At 38.3% G+C, this 18,260-nt stretch overlaps 1 protein-coding gene and 1 non-coding gene across 2 annotated transcripts in view; one reads left to right on the forward strand and one right to left on the reverse strand.

The window, feature by feature from the left end:
• Nucleotides 1-12,087, forward strand: part of LOC131161748 (vacuolar protein sorting-associated protein 9A-like) — a 31,630-nt gene extending 19,543 nt beyond the window's left edge. Inside the window, exon 5 of the mRNA XM_058117706.1 lies at nt 11,113-12,087. Within this exon, the coding sequence (XP_057973689.1) occupies nt 11,113-11,928 (816 nt within the window). The 3' untranslated portion in view covers nt 11,929-12,087. The remainder of the gene's footprint in view (nt 1-11,112) is intronic.
• Nucleotides 12,088-17,626: 5,539 nt separating this feature from the next.
• Nucleotides 17,627-17,732, reverse strand: LOC131163202 (small nucleolar RNA R71). Its single transcript, XR_009138979.1, has one exon. It is a non-coding gene; the product is annotated as a small nucleolar RNA R71 (small nucleolar RNA).
• Nucleotides 17,733-18,260: the final 528 nt, after the last annotated feature.

Consider the following 18,260-nt stretch of genomic DNA (forward strand, 5'->3'; position numbering starts at 1 on the left):
ATAGCTGACCTCACCCAGTAGGACTTAAGTCTTCTTCTTTTTCTTGTTATTTTATTATTATTATTGGGAAACAAATATTGGAAGATGGAGGCAGAAAAGTATTTGATTCTGTTGATAGTTTACTGAATTTGGTGTGTTATACACACACACACACACAATATATATGTGCATTGTTTACTTGGTAACTTGACACACATGTAAAGCTGGTATTGTGGTAAGCAGTTACTCTTCAGCAGTGCCTCATCAGCGTACTAATTTTTGTGTAAAGGACTGAGTTGACATGTTGCTGACCCCAGTTCAGACTGTTTCAGTCTGGTTCTGATGGGTTTAGCTGTGTCTATACCAGTTCATACCATTTCTGGGCTGGTGGCCTTCACTGGATCAGACTGGTGACTGGTTCCAGTCGAAGCTGGTCAGACCGGTTCCTTGATTTCCATATCCAATTTTATATACCTTTTCCTTCTGCACTGCCAACAGATTTGTCAAAAAGAAGGGAGAGAAAAACAAAAACCATCTTTTTTGGGAGAGTGGGGGGAGAGGGAAAGAGTCAGTGCACTGTAACACCCCCTCCCCAAAGTCTTGCAGATGTAGGCATCACCAACTATTCGCCAAACTGGTCCAAAACTCGCAGCCAAATGGTAGAAGTGAAGATTTGTGTAAAACTAGCTGGTCATTTATGCTGCATCTTGTTGGAATATGACACTTTAATATGGTATTGTCCAACCTCTAGCAATTAGATTAATTAATCCTCTTTTTTGGTTGAATTACTTTGTTGTTGCTTAATGTTTAGACATGTAGTGCTATGCAAGAAAAACAAAGCACTGCTCTGCCCCAGTCTCAGCTGGTCCCCTTGTTCAGTTTATATGCTGGTGAGGCCAGATTACCCAGCTTTTCCGAACCAAAAAATTTCTCCATTTGTTTGATTGAAACTCTTCCAGAAAAATAAAAATGAGCGCATCCTCCATTAATCTCCTTTAGCTTCTCACCGTTTGCAGACAAAGCTGTCTCCTCACCTCTAGCATATCTTTGGAGGCACTGGTTTATGTTTTATTTGGTAATATGTGGATACAAGTTGGCTTGATTCTTCATCTATTATTGAATGCTTGTCGAGGTATTAAATGGAATGATTTGGCGACAGTTGGAAAAGATCTCCATATGCAATAACATAGTCTAGGAGCAATAGAGCGATTTAAAGATGCATGGTGTCACGGACCCCCAAAATGGGACTCAATTAAGGGCCGTGTGGCACTCGTTGAGAGCTCTCCCTCGACAAGTCAGCCAAGTCTCACACGTTCAAGCCTGCAAGCACGAGCACCAGGTGAGTCTTACTACTCAAGAAAAACAAGGAACAATGGGATATCACACGAGCAATATATTCTTATACACCGAATAAGACTATAACAATCAGAGACATCACAATCCAAGGCAACAAAACACCACAATGAAAAGGACTACTTGTATTATTCAACTATAAGAGAATAACCATACAAACGATAACACAGATAATCATATATTCATTCTAAATCCCTGGAGAATACAATTATAGCAATATCTTTCTCCCCCTTTTCCTCATTACATTGTCACTCCCTATATCCTCTCCCTCTCATTTTATCGACGTCCTCGTCAATGTGTTGTAGAAGGCCTTCTCACTCTTTTGATGTCGAAGTTGATGTCGTTGTCTTCGAATTTCTGAAATCTTCAATCTTTTGTATGGCATGCTGAAGGTTTTCTGCCTTTTCCCAACCATTCTCTTCTTCCCCCAACCCCAGCCACTGAATTAGAAATTGTTGTTGTTGATGACCTTTTGCATTGATGACTTTGTCTGCAAGGATCTCTTGGACTTCTTTGTTGACAGGTTGCCTTCTGGAAATTGTTGATCTCCTTAACTTTTGTTGGTGTGGATCTGCTTCATCTGTGTGGAATGGTTTTAAATTGCTTACATGAAACACGGGATGGACTGGACGTTTGTGGCTTTTCATCCACTCGGGTTGCTCAAGCCGATAAGATGCATGTCCCACCTTCTCGATCACTTCGATTGGACCTTCCTAACGGCGTAACAACCTTTTATCCTTGCCGCGAAGAAAGCGAAATGTCTCCGGCGGCACTTGTACAAGAACTAGATCTCTAGTTTCAAATTTTTGTGGTCGTCTCCCTTTGTCAGCCCATTTCTTCATGCGCTTTGATGCTTTTTCTAACTGAGCTCGAGTGACTTCGATGTTTTGCAACCAATTTTTTGTGAATTGGTATGCTTTCGGGCAATTCCCTTTGTATGGACCATCCAGAGTGTGCGGGAGAGTCGGTTGTTGACCTATCACAATCTCAAAAGGACTTTTATTAGTCGCAGAAGATTTCATAGAGTTAAAACAGAATTGTGCCGTGTCCAGTAAAGTAACCCAATTCTTCTAATTGGAGTTAACAAAATGTCGCAAGTATTCTTCCAACATCCCATTAGAACGTTCGGTTTGACCATCTGTTTGTGGGTGATAGCTGGTGGACAGATTAAGGTTTGAACCCATCAAGCGAAAGAGTTCACCCCAAAATCCCCCCGTGAATTTAACATCCCTATCACTGATTAAGCTTTCTGGAACACCCCAATATTTCATCACATGCTTGAAGAATAGCTGAGCTGTCTTCTTTACTGAACATGGCTTCGAGACTGGTACGAAAGTTGCATACTTTGAGAACTGGTCAATCACCACCAAAATTGTGTCATACTCCTCTACTTTTGGCAACGAGGAAATGAAGTCCAAAGAAACACTCTCCTATGGCCTGGCAGGAACTAGTAATGGCTCCAATAAACCTGAGGTCTTCTTTCTTTCTACCTTGTCTTGTTGATAGATCAAGCAAGTTTTGGTATAACTCATCACATCATCTTGCATATTCGACCAATAGTACCCCTGTGTAATCAAATGCATGAGTTCTTCGCCATCCCGAATGACCAACCCACAATGTATCATGACACTCTTTTAGTAAGGTTTTCCTCAAGTTTCCAGCTTTGGGCACATAGACTCTCCTGCCTTTAGTCATTATCAGTCCATCTTCTACCTAGAATTGTTGTGTCTTCCCTTCTTCTATTAGTTTGCTCAGTGATTGCGCCTGCTGGTCTATACTTAAATGTTCCCTGATAAGATTCTTCAAAGCTAACGCCACCCTACTAGTTGATAGATGACTGATGAGTTTCAATGCTGCCAATTCCGTTTTTCTACTTAAAGCATCGACCACTTCATTTATCTTCCCTACTTTGTATTCAAAATCAAAATTAAATTCAGCTAGCTTCTTTTGCCAACAGGCTTGTTTCGACGTTAGTCCAGGTTGTGACAAAAAGTGAGTAACTACCACATTATCGGTTTTTACCCCAAATTTGGACCCCAAGAGATAGTGCCTCCACACTCGAAGACAGTGTACCACTGCGAGAAGCTCCTTTTCCTGTGTTGTATAGTTCTGTTCGGCATCTGATAATTTTCTACTTTCAAAAGCAACTGGATGCCCTTCTTGTAAGAGAACTCCCCCAAATGCAAAGTTTGAGGCATCTACTTGCACTTCAAACATCTTTGTCACATCAGGAAGGATTAGCACAGGATCTCCTACAATCTTTTCCTTTAATTCAACGAATGCTGATTGGCACTCTTCTGACCACCCCCATGGTACCCCCCTTCCTAAGTAAATTTGTTAACGATACAACTCTTATGGAGTACCCCTCTATAAACTTTCGATAGTAGTTGGCTAGGCCCAAGAAAGATCGCAGTTCTCTGATGGATGTAGGTGCTCGTCACTCCTTGATGGTTTGTATTTTAGCTGAATCCATCCGTATCTGGCCCTCCTCAATGATATGCCCCAAGAATTTAATACGCTTTTGAGCGAAAGCACACTTCTCCCCTTTTACATATAATTGATTTTCTTTGAGTTTTTGAAAAACCTTCCGAAGATGATCTTTATGTTCTTCTAGGGATGCGCTGAAAACCATTATGTCATCAAGGTAAACAAATACAAATTGATCAAGGTAGTCTCGAAAAACCTGATTCATTAGAGAACAAAAGGTAGCAGGTGCATTTGTTAGCTCAAAAGGCATGATAAGGAATTCAAATGCTCCATACCGGGTGACACAAGTGGTCTTCGGTTCATCTCCCTCTACAATGCGTACTTGATGATATCCCGATCTCAAGTCCGGTTTAGTGAAATATTTAGCTATACTTAATTGGTAAAAAATATCAGCAATCAGTGGAATGGGATACTTGTTGCGAATCGTCACCTTATTAAGAGCACGATAATCTACACACAAACGCAAACTACCATCTTGTTTCTTCTAAAATAACACTGGGGCCCCAAAAGGTGCTTTTGAAGGACGGATGAACCCTGCTGCAATTAGATCATTCAGTTGCCTTCTAAGTTCAGCTAACTCTGGCGGCGCCATTCGATAAGGGGCACATGCTGGCGGCTTTACTCCCAGCAAAAGCTCAATTTCGTGGTCAATCTGGCATCGGGGTGCTAAAACCCTAGGTAACTGTTCCGGGATGATCTCCTTGAACTTTTCTAAACTTCCTTAATTTCAACTGGATATTTCCCTATCTCTTTATCTTCTGAAACTACCGATAGAACCACGAAAGAAGCTTCTCCCCTTTTTATTCCCTTCTTGAATTGAAGAGCTGAAAGCAACTTCTTCTCATCGAAATTGTTGTAGGTTGCGGGGACTGTACAAGGTGTATTTCCCATTATCACAAGATAATCCGCAGCTGGGATCGGCATTGAGCGTATCACTTTAAGAAAATTCATCCCCAATACCACATCAAAGTCGTCAAGGGGTGCTACTGTGAAATCAACTGTTCTAGACCACGACCCCATTTGGCAGGGTACTTTAGGTGCCACTCCCACCATGGTTAATATTTGAGAATTCACTGCTTTTAACTTCTCCACATCATTATCTACTTGTAATTCTAACCGTTGGGCTTCTGAATCAGCAATGAAATTATGGGTGACCCCTGTATCAATCATGGCCTTGATTTTCTTTCCATTCAAAAGTAGATCAACGTACATTAATCCCTTCTCCTGAGACTTGTTGGTAACTACTTGGCGCTCTAATGCCCCCAAAAATCTCAATGCTCCCACCATATTCTGTTGTTCTTTTGGGGTTGTTGCTGGGGTTTTGGTTTCCCCTCGAAGGGCCTTTAAAGCATTCAAAGCCTTACGTTCAGGGCACTCTGCCACTCAATGCGGACCCATGGAAAGAAAACATGAGATCGGCACACGACGCTCTCCACCCCCCGTTCGTCCGCCCCTCCACTCCCTATTCATGGGCGCTCTTTTATCTTTCCAAGAACTATTTGTCTCCCTATCCCTTCCCCCATTTGTGGGCTTATACACTTTACTGGGCCTGGAATCATTATTGGTGGACGTAGGGAAATTTCACTTCCCAGAATTGTCTGAAAAATCATCCAACCGTTCAGTAGTAGCAAGGGCAAAAGACAGATCACCAGCACCTTGCCAACGTAGTTCATTCCTTGCCATGTCTTCAAACACCGAAGAAAATGAAACAGTCTATCCGATTCGGTCATGTCTATGATGTCCAACATCAAGGCTTGGTATTCCCGTACATAACTCCTTATTGAGCCGGTTTGTTGCAATTCCATTACTTTGCACTTTGCTATGTACTCCACATTTTCTGGATAGAATTGGGTCTTCAACGCCTGTTTCAACCCCTATCACGTGTTAATAACACATCTATTGTACTGAATATCATTCCATTTAGTTCTCCACCACAATTTTGCATCCTCAACTAGGTGTACCGTTGCCATATTTACCCGGTCCACTTCTAGATCCACTCGTGAGCACGTGAAGTAGTGCTCCATATCAAAGAAGAAATTGTCCAGTTCCTTTGCATCTCGCGTACCCCCAAAACTTTTAGGTTCCGGTACCTTCAATCGAAAACCCTCATTTAGATCTGCAACCGGCCTTCGAGCTATCTGTGCTACTGCATTCACTTTCACAGTTATCTCTTGTAAATCTCTCTGGACCTGGACCACCGCACTTTGGACATTGCCCCATCTCCTTCAAATCTTCCTTCAAAGTAGTAATGGATTCCTTAACATCTTCTGCAAGGAAATCAAAATTATCCGTTAGCTCCCGTAAGGAGGCCTCAAGCTCTATTGGCTTTCCCCGTTGGGACGAAAGAGATGACAATATGCCCTCAATATGTTCCAGCCTACTCTCAAAGGCTTCCAATTGCTCAATACTCTTCTGGAAGGCCTCAAGCTCTCTTGGCCTTTTCTCCAAGGATTTCACACGTGGAATGAATTTTTCAAGTTCCTCAAGTCTCTCTACAACTTTTGATACCCCGTAGAGATTTTTTCTGGGGTTTTCTTTAGCGGCCTCAAGCTCTGTTGGCACGCCTTTCTCCTTTATCAATGTTGCCACCAACCCTTGGAGTTCACCGCACGTTGTCTCCAGGGTTACAAATTTTGTCTCAAGAGCCTCAATGTACTCCACTTTTCCTGACTTGTTTCTCATATTACCACTCATGGTGCTCGCACACACTGTGCTCTGATACCAACTGTCACGGACCCCCAAAATGGGACTCAAGTAAGGGCCGTGTGACACTCGTTGAGAGCTCTCTCTCGACAAGTCAGCCAAGTCTCACACGTTCAAGCTTGCAAGCACGAGCACCAGGTGAGTCTCACTACTCAAGAAAAACAAGGAACAATGGGATATCACATAAGCAATATATTCTTATACACAGAATAAGACTATAACAATCAGAGACATCACAATCCAAGGCAACAAAACACCACAATGAAAAGGACTACTTGTATTATTCAACTATAAGAGAATAACCATACAAACGATAACACAGATAATCATATATTCATTCTAAATCCCTGGAGAATACAATTATAGCAGTATCTCTCTCCCCTCTTTCCCCATTACATTGTCACTCCCTAACACATGGCTTAAGACTTTGTATTTTTAGATGGGGAGGCATTATGTTCTCTTCCAAAGATGTGATTATCTATATCTATATATATATATATATATATATATATATTCTAGATTTAGCTCACTTTTATTTTGCTATTTTCCTTTGGATTCTTACATGCGTGTAAAGGAGTTGTGCCCTTCATGCTTTTCACTGCTATAGTTGGCCCAGAGTTAGCTAGAACACATAATGACCCAGTTCACAGGGACAGGAATGGGATCATGGTACATTCTCTAAAATGTGGAACATTTGGGGTTATATAGATATATTCATGCGAAACATGTAATGGCACTTGTGTATTTTGGAGAGGGTGTTGATGTGTTTCTAAATCTATAAGAGATTTTCTTTTGTGAATTAGATTGATAATGACTCAGAATAGGATTATTCTGCGATAATTCTCCACTTTAACTAATAAAAAAATGTGTTTCACATTGATTCAAAACTTTGAATTGCTAAATTTATCATTTCGGAAAAAAATGTACCATGCTGCAGAATGTTTATACCAATTTGTGGTCTTTAGGTTGGTAGCATTTTCTGGTAACTATGTGTAGCCTTATGATCAAAAGAGGCACTGCAAGGGGTTTGGGTGGATGGGTTTGTTTGGAAAGAACTTTTATAATCTTTGAGTTGTCAATCACAGCTCGTTTTTGACTTTCATTTGTTTACATTCCATCTGAGCAGATCAAAGGTCCTTGCTTTTTGATGATGTTATAGCTTGATATACATTGTTGGTCCACAACCTAATAGCTTAAGCTTTTAGGTAAAGTGGTAATCTAACATGGTAACAGAGCTAGTTACTAGGAGGTCTTGGGTTCTAGTCTCATTGCCTGTGTTTATTTATAAATTATTGTATTCCCTGTAATGGGTGTTATTTATCATTTGTTTATCTTTAATCTCTCTATGTGCTTGGGCTGCACGTGTAGGGGAGTGTTAAGGCTTGATATACATTGTTCCACAACCTAATAACATAAGCTTTTAGGTAAGGTGGTAACATATGAATATGTACTAAGCTTAGATGTGTCTGGACAGTGGTTACACATCAAGTCTGGACAATGGCGTGTATTGAATGGTTTGTGTGCCCAAAATTTGACCGGAAGTTACTATTGGATGCAGAGTAGAGATGATGGCAACAGTGGGGCCATTATGTAATTTTACTTATTCATAGAAGGGATAGTTGCAGGAGAAATGGTATCCTTTAGCAGTGGCAGCAACAAGAACAACAAGAAGCCTCAAGTCCCACTAGGTGGGATCGGCTATATGATTTTCCACCAATTCACACATCAACAACATTTTCCTTTTCTAGTTTTAAGAGTTATTAGATCCTTTGCCACTACCTCATTCTAAGTTATTTTAGGTCTGCATGTACCCCTTCTATTACCATTAATAATAACTAACACATCGTCACTGGAGTGCTACGTGGCCTACGTTTCCAATGCCTGAACCATTAAAGTCATCCACCTTAGCATTCACATTTTTACAATAATAATTGTTATATAAATTAGGATTAGAATATCTCAATCGATTAATAGGTTCCCAGAAGGCATGAGATTTGGGAGTGGGGGGAAGGGGAAGTTGAATTTCAATGCTAGTACACATATCTTGGTATATGTGATTCGATTTTATGTAATGTCCTAATGTGTTCTCTTACATAAATTTAGGTCATTTGTCCATGGTTTATGAGTCTAGTTAAATGTTCCATGCACTTGTGCTCTTTCAAGAAAGGTGCTTAGTCCTTGCCTTGAAAGCTTTTTCCCCATAAATATTCTCATTGTGATTCCATATGTAGCCCTAGATCAGCCTTTTTTAGCCTTCAAAAGTTTTATCATGATTAAATGCTAGTTATCATCTTCACTTTTCTAGGTATTGCATTAGTACAAGTATGATTTGATGTAAATCGACTGAGATAACTGACTGCCGACCTGGATGCTGACCTGTATTGAATAGAAATTCTCTCACTTTTGTATGTTGTATTGGTTTTGTGAGGTCATCTTGTTCTGCTCTTTTCCTTAAGCGTGCTTTTCCTGGGTGGGGGTTTCTTTCTATGTTGCTCCAATTAAAATCCAGTGCTGAAAGATGTTCAGGTTTTTTCTTACTCAAATTCATCGATTGTGAACTAGATTCTCTGAAATATCTCATGTTATCTATTTGGATAAAAGGGAGTCAGAAGTTGGATACAGATTGTTTTTTTCCTTTCTCCATTTTTTTTTGGAGGGGAGGGGGGTGGATATATTTTTTTCATTTTTTTTTTTGCTTTTGGTATTTTACAACATTTCTTAGTGCCTGTGTCAAAATTTTTTATGTTTGGATTTATGTCTGTCATTTTGCAGTGAAAATGAAAAATTGATGAAAGCTTATGGTGCATTCAGTAACGAGATAACTTTCCATTTTTTGAAGTAATTCTGTGGAAATGGATTCAGTAATGACAATCTTTGTCTTGGTTTTAAAACCCAGGCCGGACTAGCCCATCTGACGGGATTGGAATGGAGCTGGACAATGGCCGGTCTGGGCGATAGAGTTAAATTGGACTTGAAGGGAACTGAAGTCAACCCAGCAAAAAACGGGTGACTTCGCCTGTCTCGGCTGGACCCAGTTAAGTTGCTGGGTTGACTCGGTGCATTATAGGGGAAAAATATGAGAAAATGCGAATCTGCAGGAGGGAGACTTGACCCTGCTATCTACTCCAATTTAAACTGCCTGCTGACCACCGCACCATATTGTATCTCATGCTAAACTGATTGGAACAAATCTATATATTTGTATGCCGATTTTAACATATGAATATTTCTATGTATATAATATATATAGTTATATAGGCATCTATAGTTTTTAATTGAGTAAGTATTTTCTTACTAATAATAATTTTTAAAAATATTTTAATAATACAAAAAGTAGTACAAATATTGTTTTGGTTTTGTTGATTTTTTTTTTTTGGCTCAGTACACGCACAGCTGGCACACACTCAACAATCTCTTCTTTTGGAAAGAGTCTTATGATAGTAGGATACTAGTGAAGATAATGGGAGAGTTAAATAATAATTTTAAAAAAAATTAGAATTAAATTATTTTATGAAAATAGTTATTGTTCAAGTTTTGTACATTTTGTAAATAAATGATAAATTTTAAAATTAACGACATTCCATGAATAATGAACAGGAAAAATGCTGATTCAAACCAAACTAAGCTTCTCTTAATTAATGGTATGTATGTGTGTGCATGTGTGTATATATATACTATTTACATGATCGGTTCGACCAATAATTTGACCCACCAGTTCAAACGGTCTGACTGACCAGGTGACTTTACTGGGGTCGGTCACCGGTCCAGGTTCTAAAATCATGATACTTATGTTTGTTAAGAAAATTTTCTTATTTCCAATGAATAAAAATTCTTGATGTTATCAAAATTTTCTGTGTGAAAGGAAAACATAGAAATGGAGATGAAAACTGAGGAAAAAAATTCCATGACTAGACAGCCTATTATTTTTTCTTTTTGGATGAAAAAAGAAGATATATTAGAGAGAAAACAGGGTACAATGTACTGGGACAGGAAGTCCACCAATTAGAAAACAAAACACACTAATGAAAAAAGGAAAAAAAAAAAAAAAGGAAAACAGAAATCAAAAGATCACAAAATAGAACTAATCTATATTAACCAAGGAAACCCTTTTTCAAACCCTTTCCAACGCCGAACTCTTCAAATTTTCTAATTTCCTTTAACCTATATTAACTCATCTTTTTGACTTTTGCCACCATTGATACGCACTTCATGTCCTCCAATACCAATCATCTTTAAATTCATTTTATCCAAAAGATCTTAAACTGCTAACTCTATAGGATCTCCTCTGCAGGTGTAGGAGGAATTCCATCCTTTATTTTAATTTTTCTTGAAAATAATTTATTATTCTCTGTTGAAAAATACAACCAAATGGAGGCAAACGGTTTCTAGCTCTGGAAAATGCTGCTTTCTGTCCTTGCTCCTATTGGAAGTCCATTATAACGGTACCCAGCCTGATTTTCCTGATTTTCGTTAGTGCAACTGATTATAATGCATTTGAAGTGATTTCATTCCACAGCATCTTTTTTTGCTAATGTCGTCTGTCATCTAATATGTTCTACAAAATTTCTTTGCATGAATTTTGTTTTGCAGGCAAATCCTCCGCAGCTGCACTCAAATTTGTTATATATACAACGGTACAGGTGTCAATCCCGATTAGTTGCAGAAACTGCCTATTTTTTCACAAACATGCTCTCTGCAGAGTCCTTCATCTCAAATATTGACGCTAATTCCCTTTCAATGGATGAAGCGGAGTTTGAAAAGAACATGGAATCTGCTCGAGCTCTTCTATCTGGCCTTTCAGGTGATTTGGATGCTTTGTCCCATCCAAGTAATCAAAGCGGAGGACATGTTCCCAAGGCAGAACCTATGGAACCAAAGCGACATGCTTTGAATTCTATGAAGAACCCATCAATGGAAGACCTTTTGCTGCAGTCATCTGAACAAAAATCCAGGAATGAGGAGCTGTATGCGAAAGATCAGTTGCCAATAACAAAAGCTCCTTCAGTCTCTGATTTAGAAAACCAAGGGGCAACCATGCTTTTGAAGGAGGATCAAGTGAGCCAAGTGTTTCGGGATTTTCCATACTTATATGCCCATGTTGGTGACCTTACAATCAACGATGTGGAAGACTTGCTAAATAATTACAAACAACTTGTATTCAAGTATGTTTGTCTATCCAAGGGTTTGGGTGTTACAACTCCACCACAAATACAAAACACTTCTGAAACCATGAAGAAATCTGAAGGTACCATTGAAGTAGATATGAATAATGATTCACATGAAGATGCAGGTCCAACAGATGATGGCTTAGCTGGAGCTTCACTTTTTGAGGCAGAAAATTCCCAGTCCAAGTTACCAGAAGATGATGGCGTGGCGCAATCTGCTGGGCATGAGATTTCCCAATGATATCTTACTCATGTTTTGTTGTAGAAATACGTTATAATTTTAAATGCACTAGATGGGACAAGTTACTCATCTTTCTGATTGTAAACAATTTACCCACATTTTGTTTTGTCTCAGCAAAATCAGCGTCTGCTTAAAAAATATTTACCATGTTTTTAACCAGAGTCAGTTCGCCCACTTGGGTGCACCAATAGTTTGACAAGGTGTACTTCATCATCCTTCCCTTCATTCTAGCAAATTTTTGCATTGTCGCCCTTTAGGTTTGGGGTCTTTTGACATTCTTGTGAATATAAAAGCCCATAGCATCTTATTTCCTTATTTGTTTTGAATACGAGGAACACATTCTAAAGAACGGAAGATTCTCACATGACATGGGAATCATGAGTAATGTAATGTACACAGGAATTCCCAATGCCATCCACACTTTTCTCTCTTTAGGACTAAATATTCCACACGATTAATATTGATGCCCCGTAAGTGCATTCATGTGCTTCGTGTCTAATTTTTAGACAAGGCTACAACTTTTGTTTACTAAAATTTATTTATTTATTTATTCTCTTTTCTCTCTTCAATTGGTAGATACTTGTACTTTCTTTGTGTTGCTAAACGCCCTAAATATTCTTACACCCAATCAATTTCAAGTTTGGATAAAGGAAGAAGGTTATTTTAGGTAGTTGATGGTCAATGTAAAAATTATCAGATCTTTTAATATGAATCCTTGCCAAATGTTTATTGGGACATCCCCCATGAGCGATGTGTTGCATCTATACCACCTGAGTGTATCGAAAAATGGACATGGCCAGGTTAGATTAGGCCTGTTTGGGTAGGAGAGGGTCAAGTAGGTAGCACAAGAGGATAGAGTAGCAATTTGAAATATAGGGACACTTATATTTGGAGAGACCTTGGATTTGGAGTTGTATTGAGTTTAGATAAGATATAATATAAAATTGTATTGAAACTTGTCCAAATCCATCTAAATTCAAAGATAGGGTCCAAAATCCATGCTCCAACACAACATTATGGAAAAGAGCATGGAGTTAATTGATACAATGATTAGAAGAAAAATTGACCTAATCTGCCTTTAAGAGGTTAAGTGGGTACGACCCTAGGGGATGAAGAAAAATAAAAATAAAATTAGGAAATTAAACTTCGGTACACTAGAAAAGAGAAAACATTAAAATGGGGTGGGAATAATTATAGAAAAAGACCTAAAGGAAAATGTGGTAGGTGTTAAAAGAATAGGGGATAGAATCATAAAAAATCAAGATAGTTTCATGGCAAGAGATTGTAAATTTCATTAGTGCTTATATTTTCCGAATAGGCTTAACAAAAAACATTAAAAGAAAATTTTGGGAAGATATGGATAGTATTATACAAAGGATATTAGAGTTTGAAAAAACATTCATACAAACTAATTTGAACAGACATGTTGAAAAGAATAATGAAGGTTATGAGATGATATATAGAGGTCATGAATATAGAGATAAAAAATGAGTTCAGTGATTTGATTTTAGATTTTTCCATCTCATACAGTCTTGTTATACTGAATACCTGGTTTAAGAAAAGAGAAGAACACTTAATAACCTTCAAAATTGGGCAAATAAAAGCCCAATAATTTTTTTTTCTTAATTAGGAGGGGAGATCATATATCTTATAAGAATTGTAAAGTTATCCTAGGAGAAAGTTGACTATACAACAAAGAGTTCTATTACTAGAAATTTGTACAAAGAATTAGAAGAGAAAGGGTAATATAAATCAATTTAAGAGGATTAGCTGGGGGAGTCTCAAGGGAAAAATAAAATGATCAAAGAAGGTAGTTGGAAAGTAGGGGATAAAGTAGATGCAAACACACAAGGGAATAAAATGGTTAGCTCTATTAAAAAGATAACAAAAGAGGTTTATGTGAATCCAAAGGAGATTCTTTGGTAGCAAAGAAAATTGGTGGTGGGATCAAGATGTCTAAAAAAATTGTAGAAATATAGAAAACTTTAAAAAATATAAAGAAACAAGAAAAGAGGTTAAAATAGGCCACTAGTGAAGCCAAAAATAGAGCTTATGATAATTTATATGCAAGAGTAGATACAAAGAAGGGGAAAGAGACATATATAAACTAACTAGAGTTTGGGAATGATACTAAAAAGATTCACGTAATGCAAAATATATAAAAGATGAGAATGAAATTATCTTGGTAAAAGAAGAAGATATAGGTGGCAAAAATACTTTAATAAGTTGTTTAATGAAACTACAATTTAAAGCTTAAACCTAGAAGTGACAAATGAGGAAAAGACAGAATCTAAAATTTATTCACAAAATTAGAGTTTCTAAGTCAAGATGGTTTTAAAGAAGATAAAAAAAATAAATAATTTATAGGATCAGATAACGTCCCAATTGAAGCATGTAAATGTTTAGGATATTGAAAGAAATACATGTTTAACTAATCTATTCAACATTATTATAAAAACCAAGAAAATGTTGGAGGAATGGAGGAAAAACCACTACAAAAAAAATTGGTTTTTAGTGACGAAAGCATTAGTGACGCTTTCAATTTCGTCACTAAAAGTGTAATATTAGTGACGGTAAAATTTTCTCGCTCAAACTATTGCGGGAAACTAATAGTGACATTTTTTAGGTATTAGTGAAGATTTTTTTAAACCGTCACTAATAATATTCTTGTAGTGACAAAATTAAAAGCATTACTAATACTTTCGTCACTAAAAACCACTTTTTCCACTCAAACTATCTCGAGAAACTAATAGCAACGTTTTTTGTGCTATTATTGATGAGTCTAAAGCATCACTAATAGTCATTTATTAGTGTTGATTTAGAAAAATTGTCACTAATAATGCATTTGTTGACGAGGAAAAAGGTCAAGACTATTATTGATAGTTTTTCTAATTACTTGGGCAATGTGCTTCAAATGCAGTGGCCAAAAATTATTTGCAAACACTGATTTACAAAGACTTCTAATGGAGCAACAAAAATGACCATCAAGTGCAATGAGCGAATGCAAACATAAAAATGACCTTGCCTTGGCAAAATACTTGGAAACTGGCCTAACTGATGAGTCGGACCAAACACCTTGCCCTGTTGATCGAACCAGCACCCATCTCTCAAACTCCAAAGCAGAATGATTTATATATATATGTCTGGCCACGAAATGGGATTGTTCTTAACATAATGGGTGAAAAAAATGGAAGAGCTATCATTTATAATGAACATTGGTTGAAAAGATTCTCAAAATTAAAACCTCTTGAAGTTCATACCTTTTGGAATGACCGTGTACAGACCAGGGAAGCTGTGGTGAAGTTCTGTGATGATTCCCTAAAATGCAATGATGAGTCCCTAAAATGCATGATTTTAGACCCTCATTTATCTTTGTTTATCCTCATTTTACCATATATTTACCTAGAGTTATTATTGTTCAGAGTTATGCAAGGTTTGTTTGTCTTTTCAGGAAAAACAGGTTAAACCCATGGAGTTAGGTATTACGAGAAGCTAAGGAGGATTTGGAGGACTAAAAGCTCAAATCAGATGCTCAGCCAAGCTCTTGAAGTTTTAGATCATCAAGAGATAAGAAGACGATGCTCAACCATGTGGCGCGACCAGTAACACACAGGGGCGACTTAGTCTTCTACCGCAGACACCAAGGTTCAGACTGAGATCAAAATGCTATAAGGTTTAACCAAGTCCTCGACCAAGCGACTCTCCAGAGCGACCATGTCGAGATACTGAGCTAGATCTAAGACCTCAATTACTGAGAGCCTCGACAAAGTGTTCGACCAAGAGACCATAAGGGGCGATTATGTTGAGTTTTTGAGATTCCCTAAAGATCGAGATCCTGTAAGTCTCAACCATCAACTCAACTAGCAAGACTTTGAGGCCCGATGCAATCGAAGACATTGAAGATTCTAATTCCTGATTTCCTACGAGTCTCGACTAAGGCATGCACAAGAAGGGTATAAGGGCGACTTGGTTGACAGCGACGATCTTCAGCGTGAGATCTGCTGCAAATTTTCCTAACTTGTAAAACAAACCTTGTAAACCTTAGAGCCTATAAGTATTTGCTACGAACATGAGCTTTGGGTTCCTCTTTGGCCTCTCTTAGGTTAGTGATAGACCTAGGATGTCATTGAGAGCCAAGTTAGATTACGAGTAGTGTAGATTTCTGGTCTGTGCATGAAGTGTTCAACGACTTGTGACAACCGGCGACCTTTATGTGTTTTCCAGTGTATATTACATGATCTTATTTTGTACTTCCTGGCGTTAGTGACAGACATGATGAATGCAAAAGGATGATCTTTTTACAAGCTTTTGTTTTTACTTGCTTTCAATTTACTGCTTTCTTTACTTGCTTTCGATTTATTGTAGTGTGTGTGATGAAAGGTTGCATATAAGGATAAGCACTATTACGTTTTCGTCAGGGGGAAATAGTTGGCTACGGATTCCTTGGAGGTGTTTGTGATCGTTGAGATAGGGTACACTCCGATTTCCAACCGTGCTCCAAACGGTTGGTGCATCCTTGCTACCCAATGCCCTCGTATGTTCCTCTCCCGCTTTGGCCTGAGATTCTTGGGTGGGTACTTCTATCGAAACTTGAAGGAGTGTAGTCAGAGGCATGACGTCCAGCGCCTGATTCAGCCATCAACATTGCTTTGTAGGAGTAGGGTAACATAGGTTTTACTTGCTTTCCAATAGTGTTAGTGTTAGTTTACATGCTTTCGTTTAATTGCTTTCCAGTAGTTGGAAAGAAAATACCTAAAAAATATCATATTTTACTTCTTTTCATAACAAGACTTTAGTAAACTAATTTAGAAGAGGTCTTATAACTGTACTTTAAGTCTCCGTGGATCGACACCCGACTTACCCACTTTCTACTGAAATTGGGATTAGTTAGGTTATATAAATTTTATCTTTGGTAGTTAAGGACCCAAGCCTTTGTGAGCCTACCAAATTTGGCGCCGTTGTTAGGGACTTGGCTACGATTATGATCCAACTTCTAATTTAGGGTATTGTTGCCTCGTTCTTTTGATTTGCTCTCCTTTTATTTTCACTTTCTTTATTGTTTTTATTTTTTTTAATTATTTTTGTTTACTAGTTTTGAAGTTTGAATCTTTGTGCTTAAAAGTGTGTATGTTTGGTCTGCGTTCTTTGGAACCTGAGATAATTCCCATAGATCCTGAGATTGAAAAATCCCGTAGATCTCTTAGGAAACCTATCTCTATTATAGAGAAGGCTAAGTCATCTGAACTGAAAGCCATGGCCGAAAATAACCCATCAGTTCCCACTAAACAAATCTTGGAACCCCAAGCTCCCTACCTACCTGTGGTAGGAGAGCAACCCCTTTAGCCTCTTAGGGACTACTTTGTACCTAATGCATACACCTCACCATCTTGCATCCAGTTCTCGGATATCCAGGGTGCGCAATTCAAGATTAAGCCTTCAATCATCTCGATGCTGCCTAGCTTTCATGGGAACCCCACTGAAAATCCTTATTAGCATTTGGATGAGGTTTTGGAGATTTGCTCCACCATCCGTATACCTAATTTTAGTGTTGACACCCTTCATCTTAGGTTTTTTCCATTCTCTCTAAAGGATAAGACCAAATATTGACTGATGTCCTTAAATTCAAAATCGGTGACCAACTGGGCCACTATGCAACATGAATTTTTGGAAAAGTACTTCCCAATTGGGAAGACTAATTAGCTGCAAAGGGCAATCACAAGTTTTACACAAACGGATGGGGAACTTTTCCTTGAAACCTAGGAACATTTCAGGAACCTACTTCGTCAATACCCACATCATCAGGTCCCCAAGTGGCAATTAGTTCAAACCTTTTACGAAGGGTTAGTTGAGGTACTTTCCTCACAAAGCACAAAAATGAGACTTGGTTTCTTTTTGAAAATTTGGCTAAAAATTCTTAGCAGCACATGGCTGCCACTCGTAGACTACTTAATCCATCAACCTCTAAATCTAAGAGAGTTTACGAGTTGGCCATAAGCCAAGACCTAGCCCCTACCCTGTATTCCATATCCAAAAAATTAGGCCAATGCTTGTCCTTTGGACTGCAGATAATGGCATGTGCAAAGATTTGTGCAATTTGCTCTGACCCCTCCCATACATGTTACAATTGCCCCCACACGCATTCCTAGCTTGAGCTTGCGCAAGAGGAAGTAAAGGTCACCCACAATTGGTATGATAAGCCATCCAAATACTTATAGCCCCGAGTGGAAACAACATCCCAAATTCTCCTCGAGGCCACAAGCTCTGGGTTTTCAATCCCAAAGACCTCCATAAGCCCCTAATGCTTTGCCTCAATGCCTATACCAAAACTTCCA

Source organism: Malania oleifera, chromosome 8 (assembly GCF_029873635.1).
Source record: "Malania oleifera isolate guangnan ecotype guangnan chromosome 8, ASM2987363v1, whole genome shotgun sequence".
Taxonomy (NCBI): Eukaryota; Viridiplantae; Streptophyta; class Magnoliopsida; order Santalales; family Ximeniaceae; genus Malania; species Malania oleifera.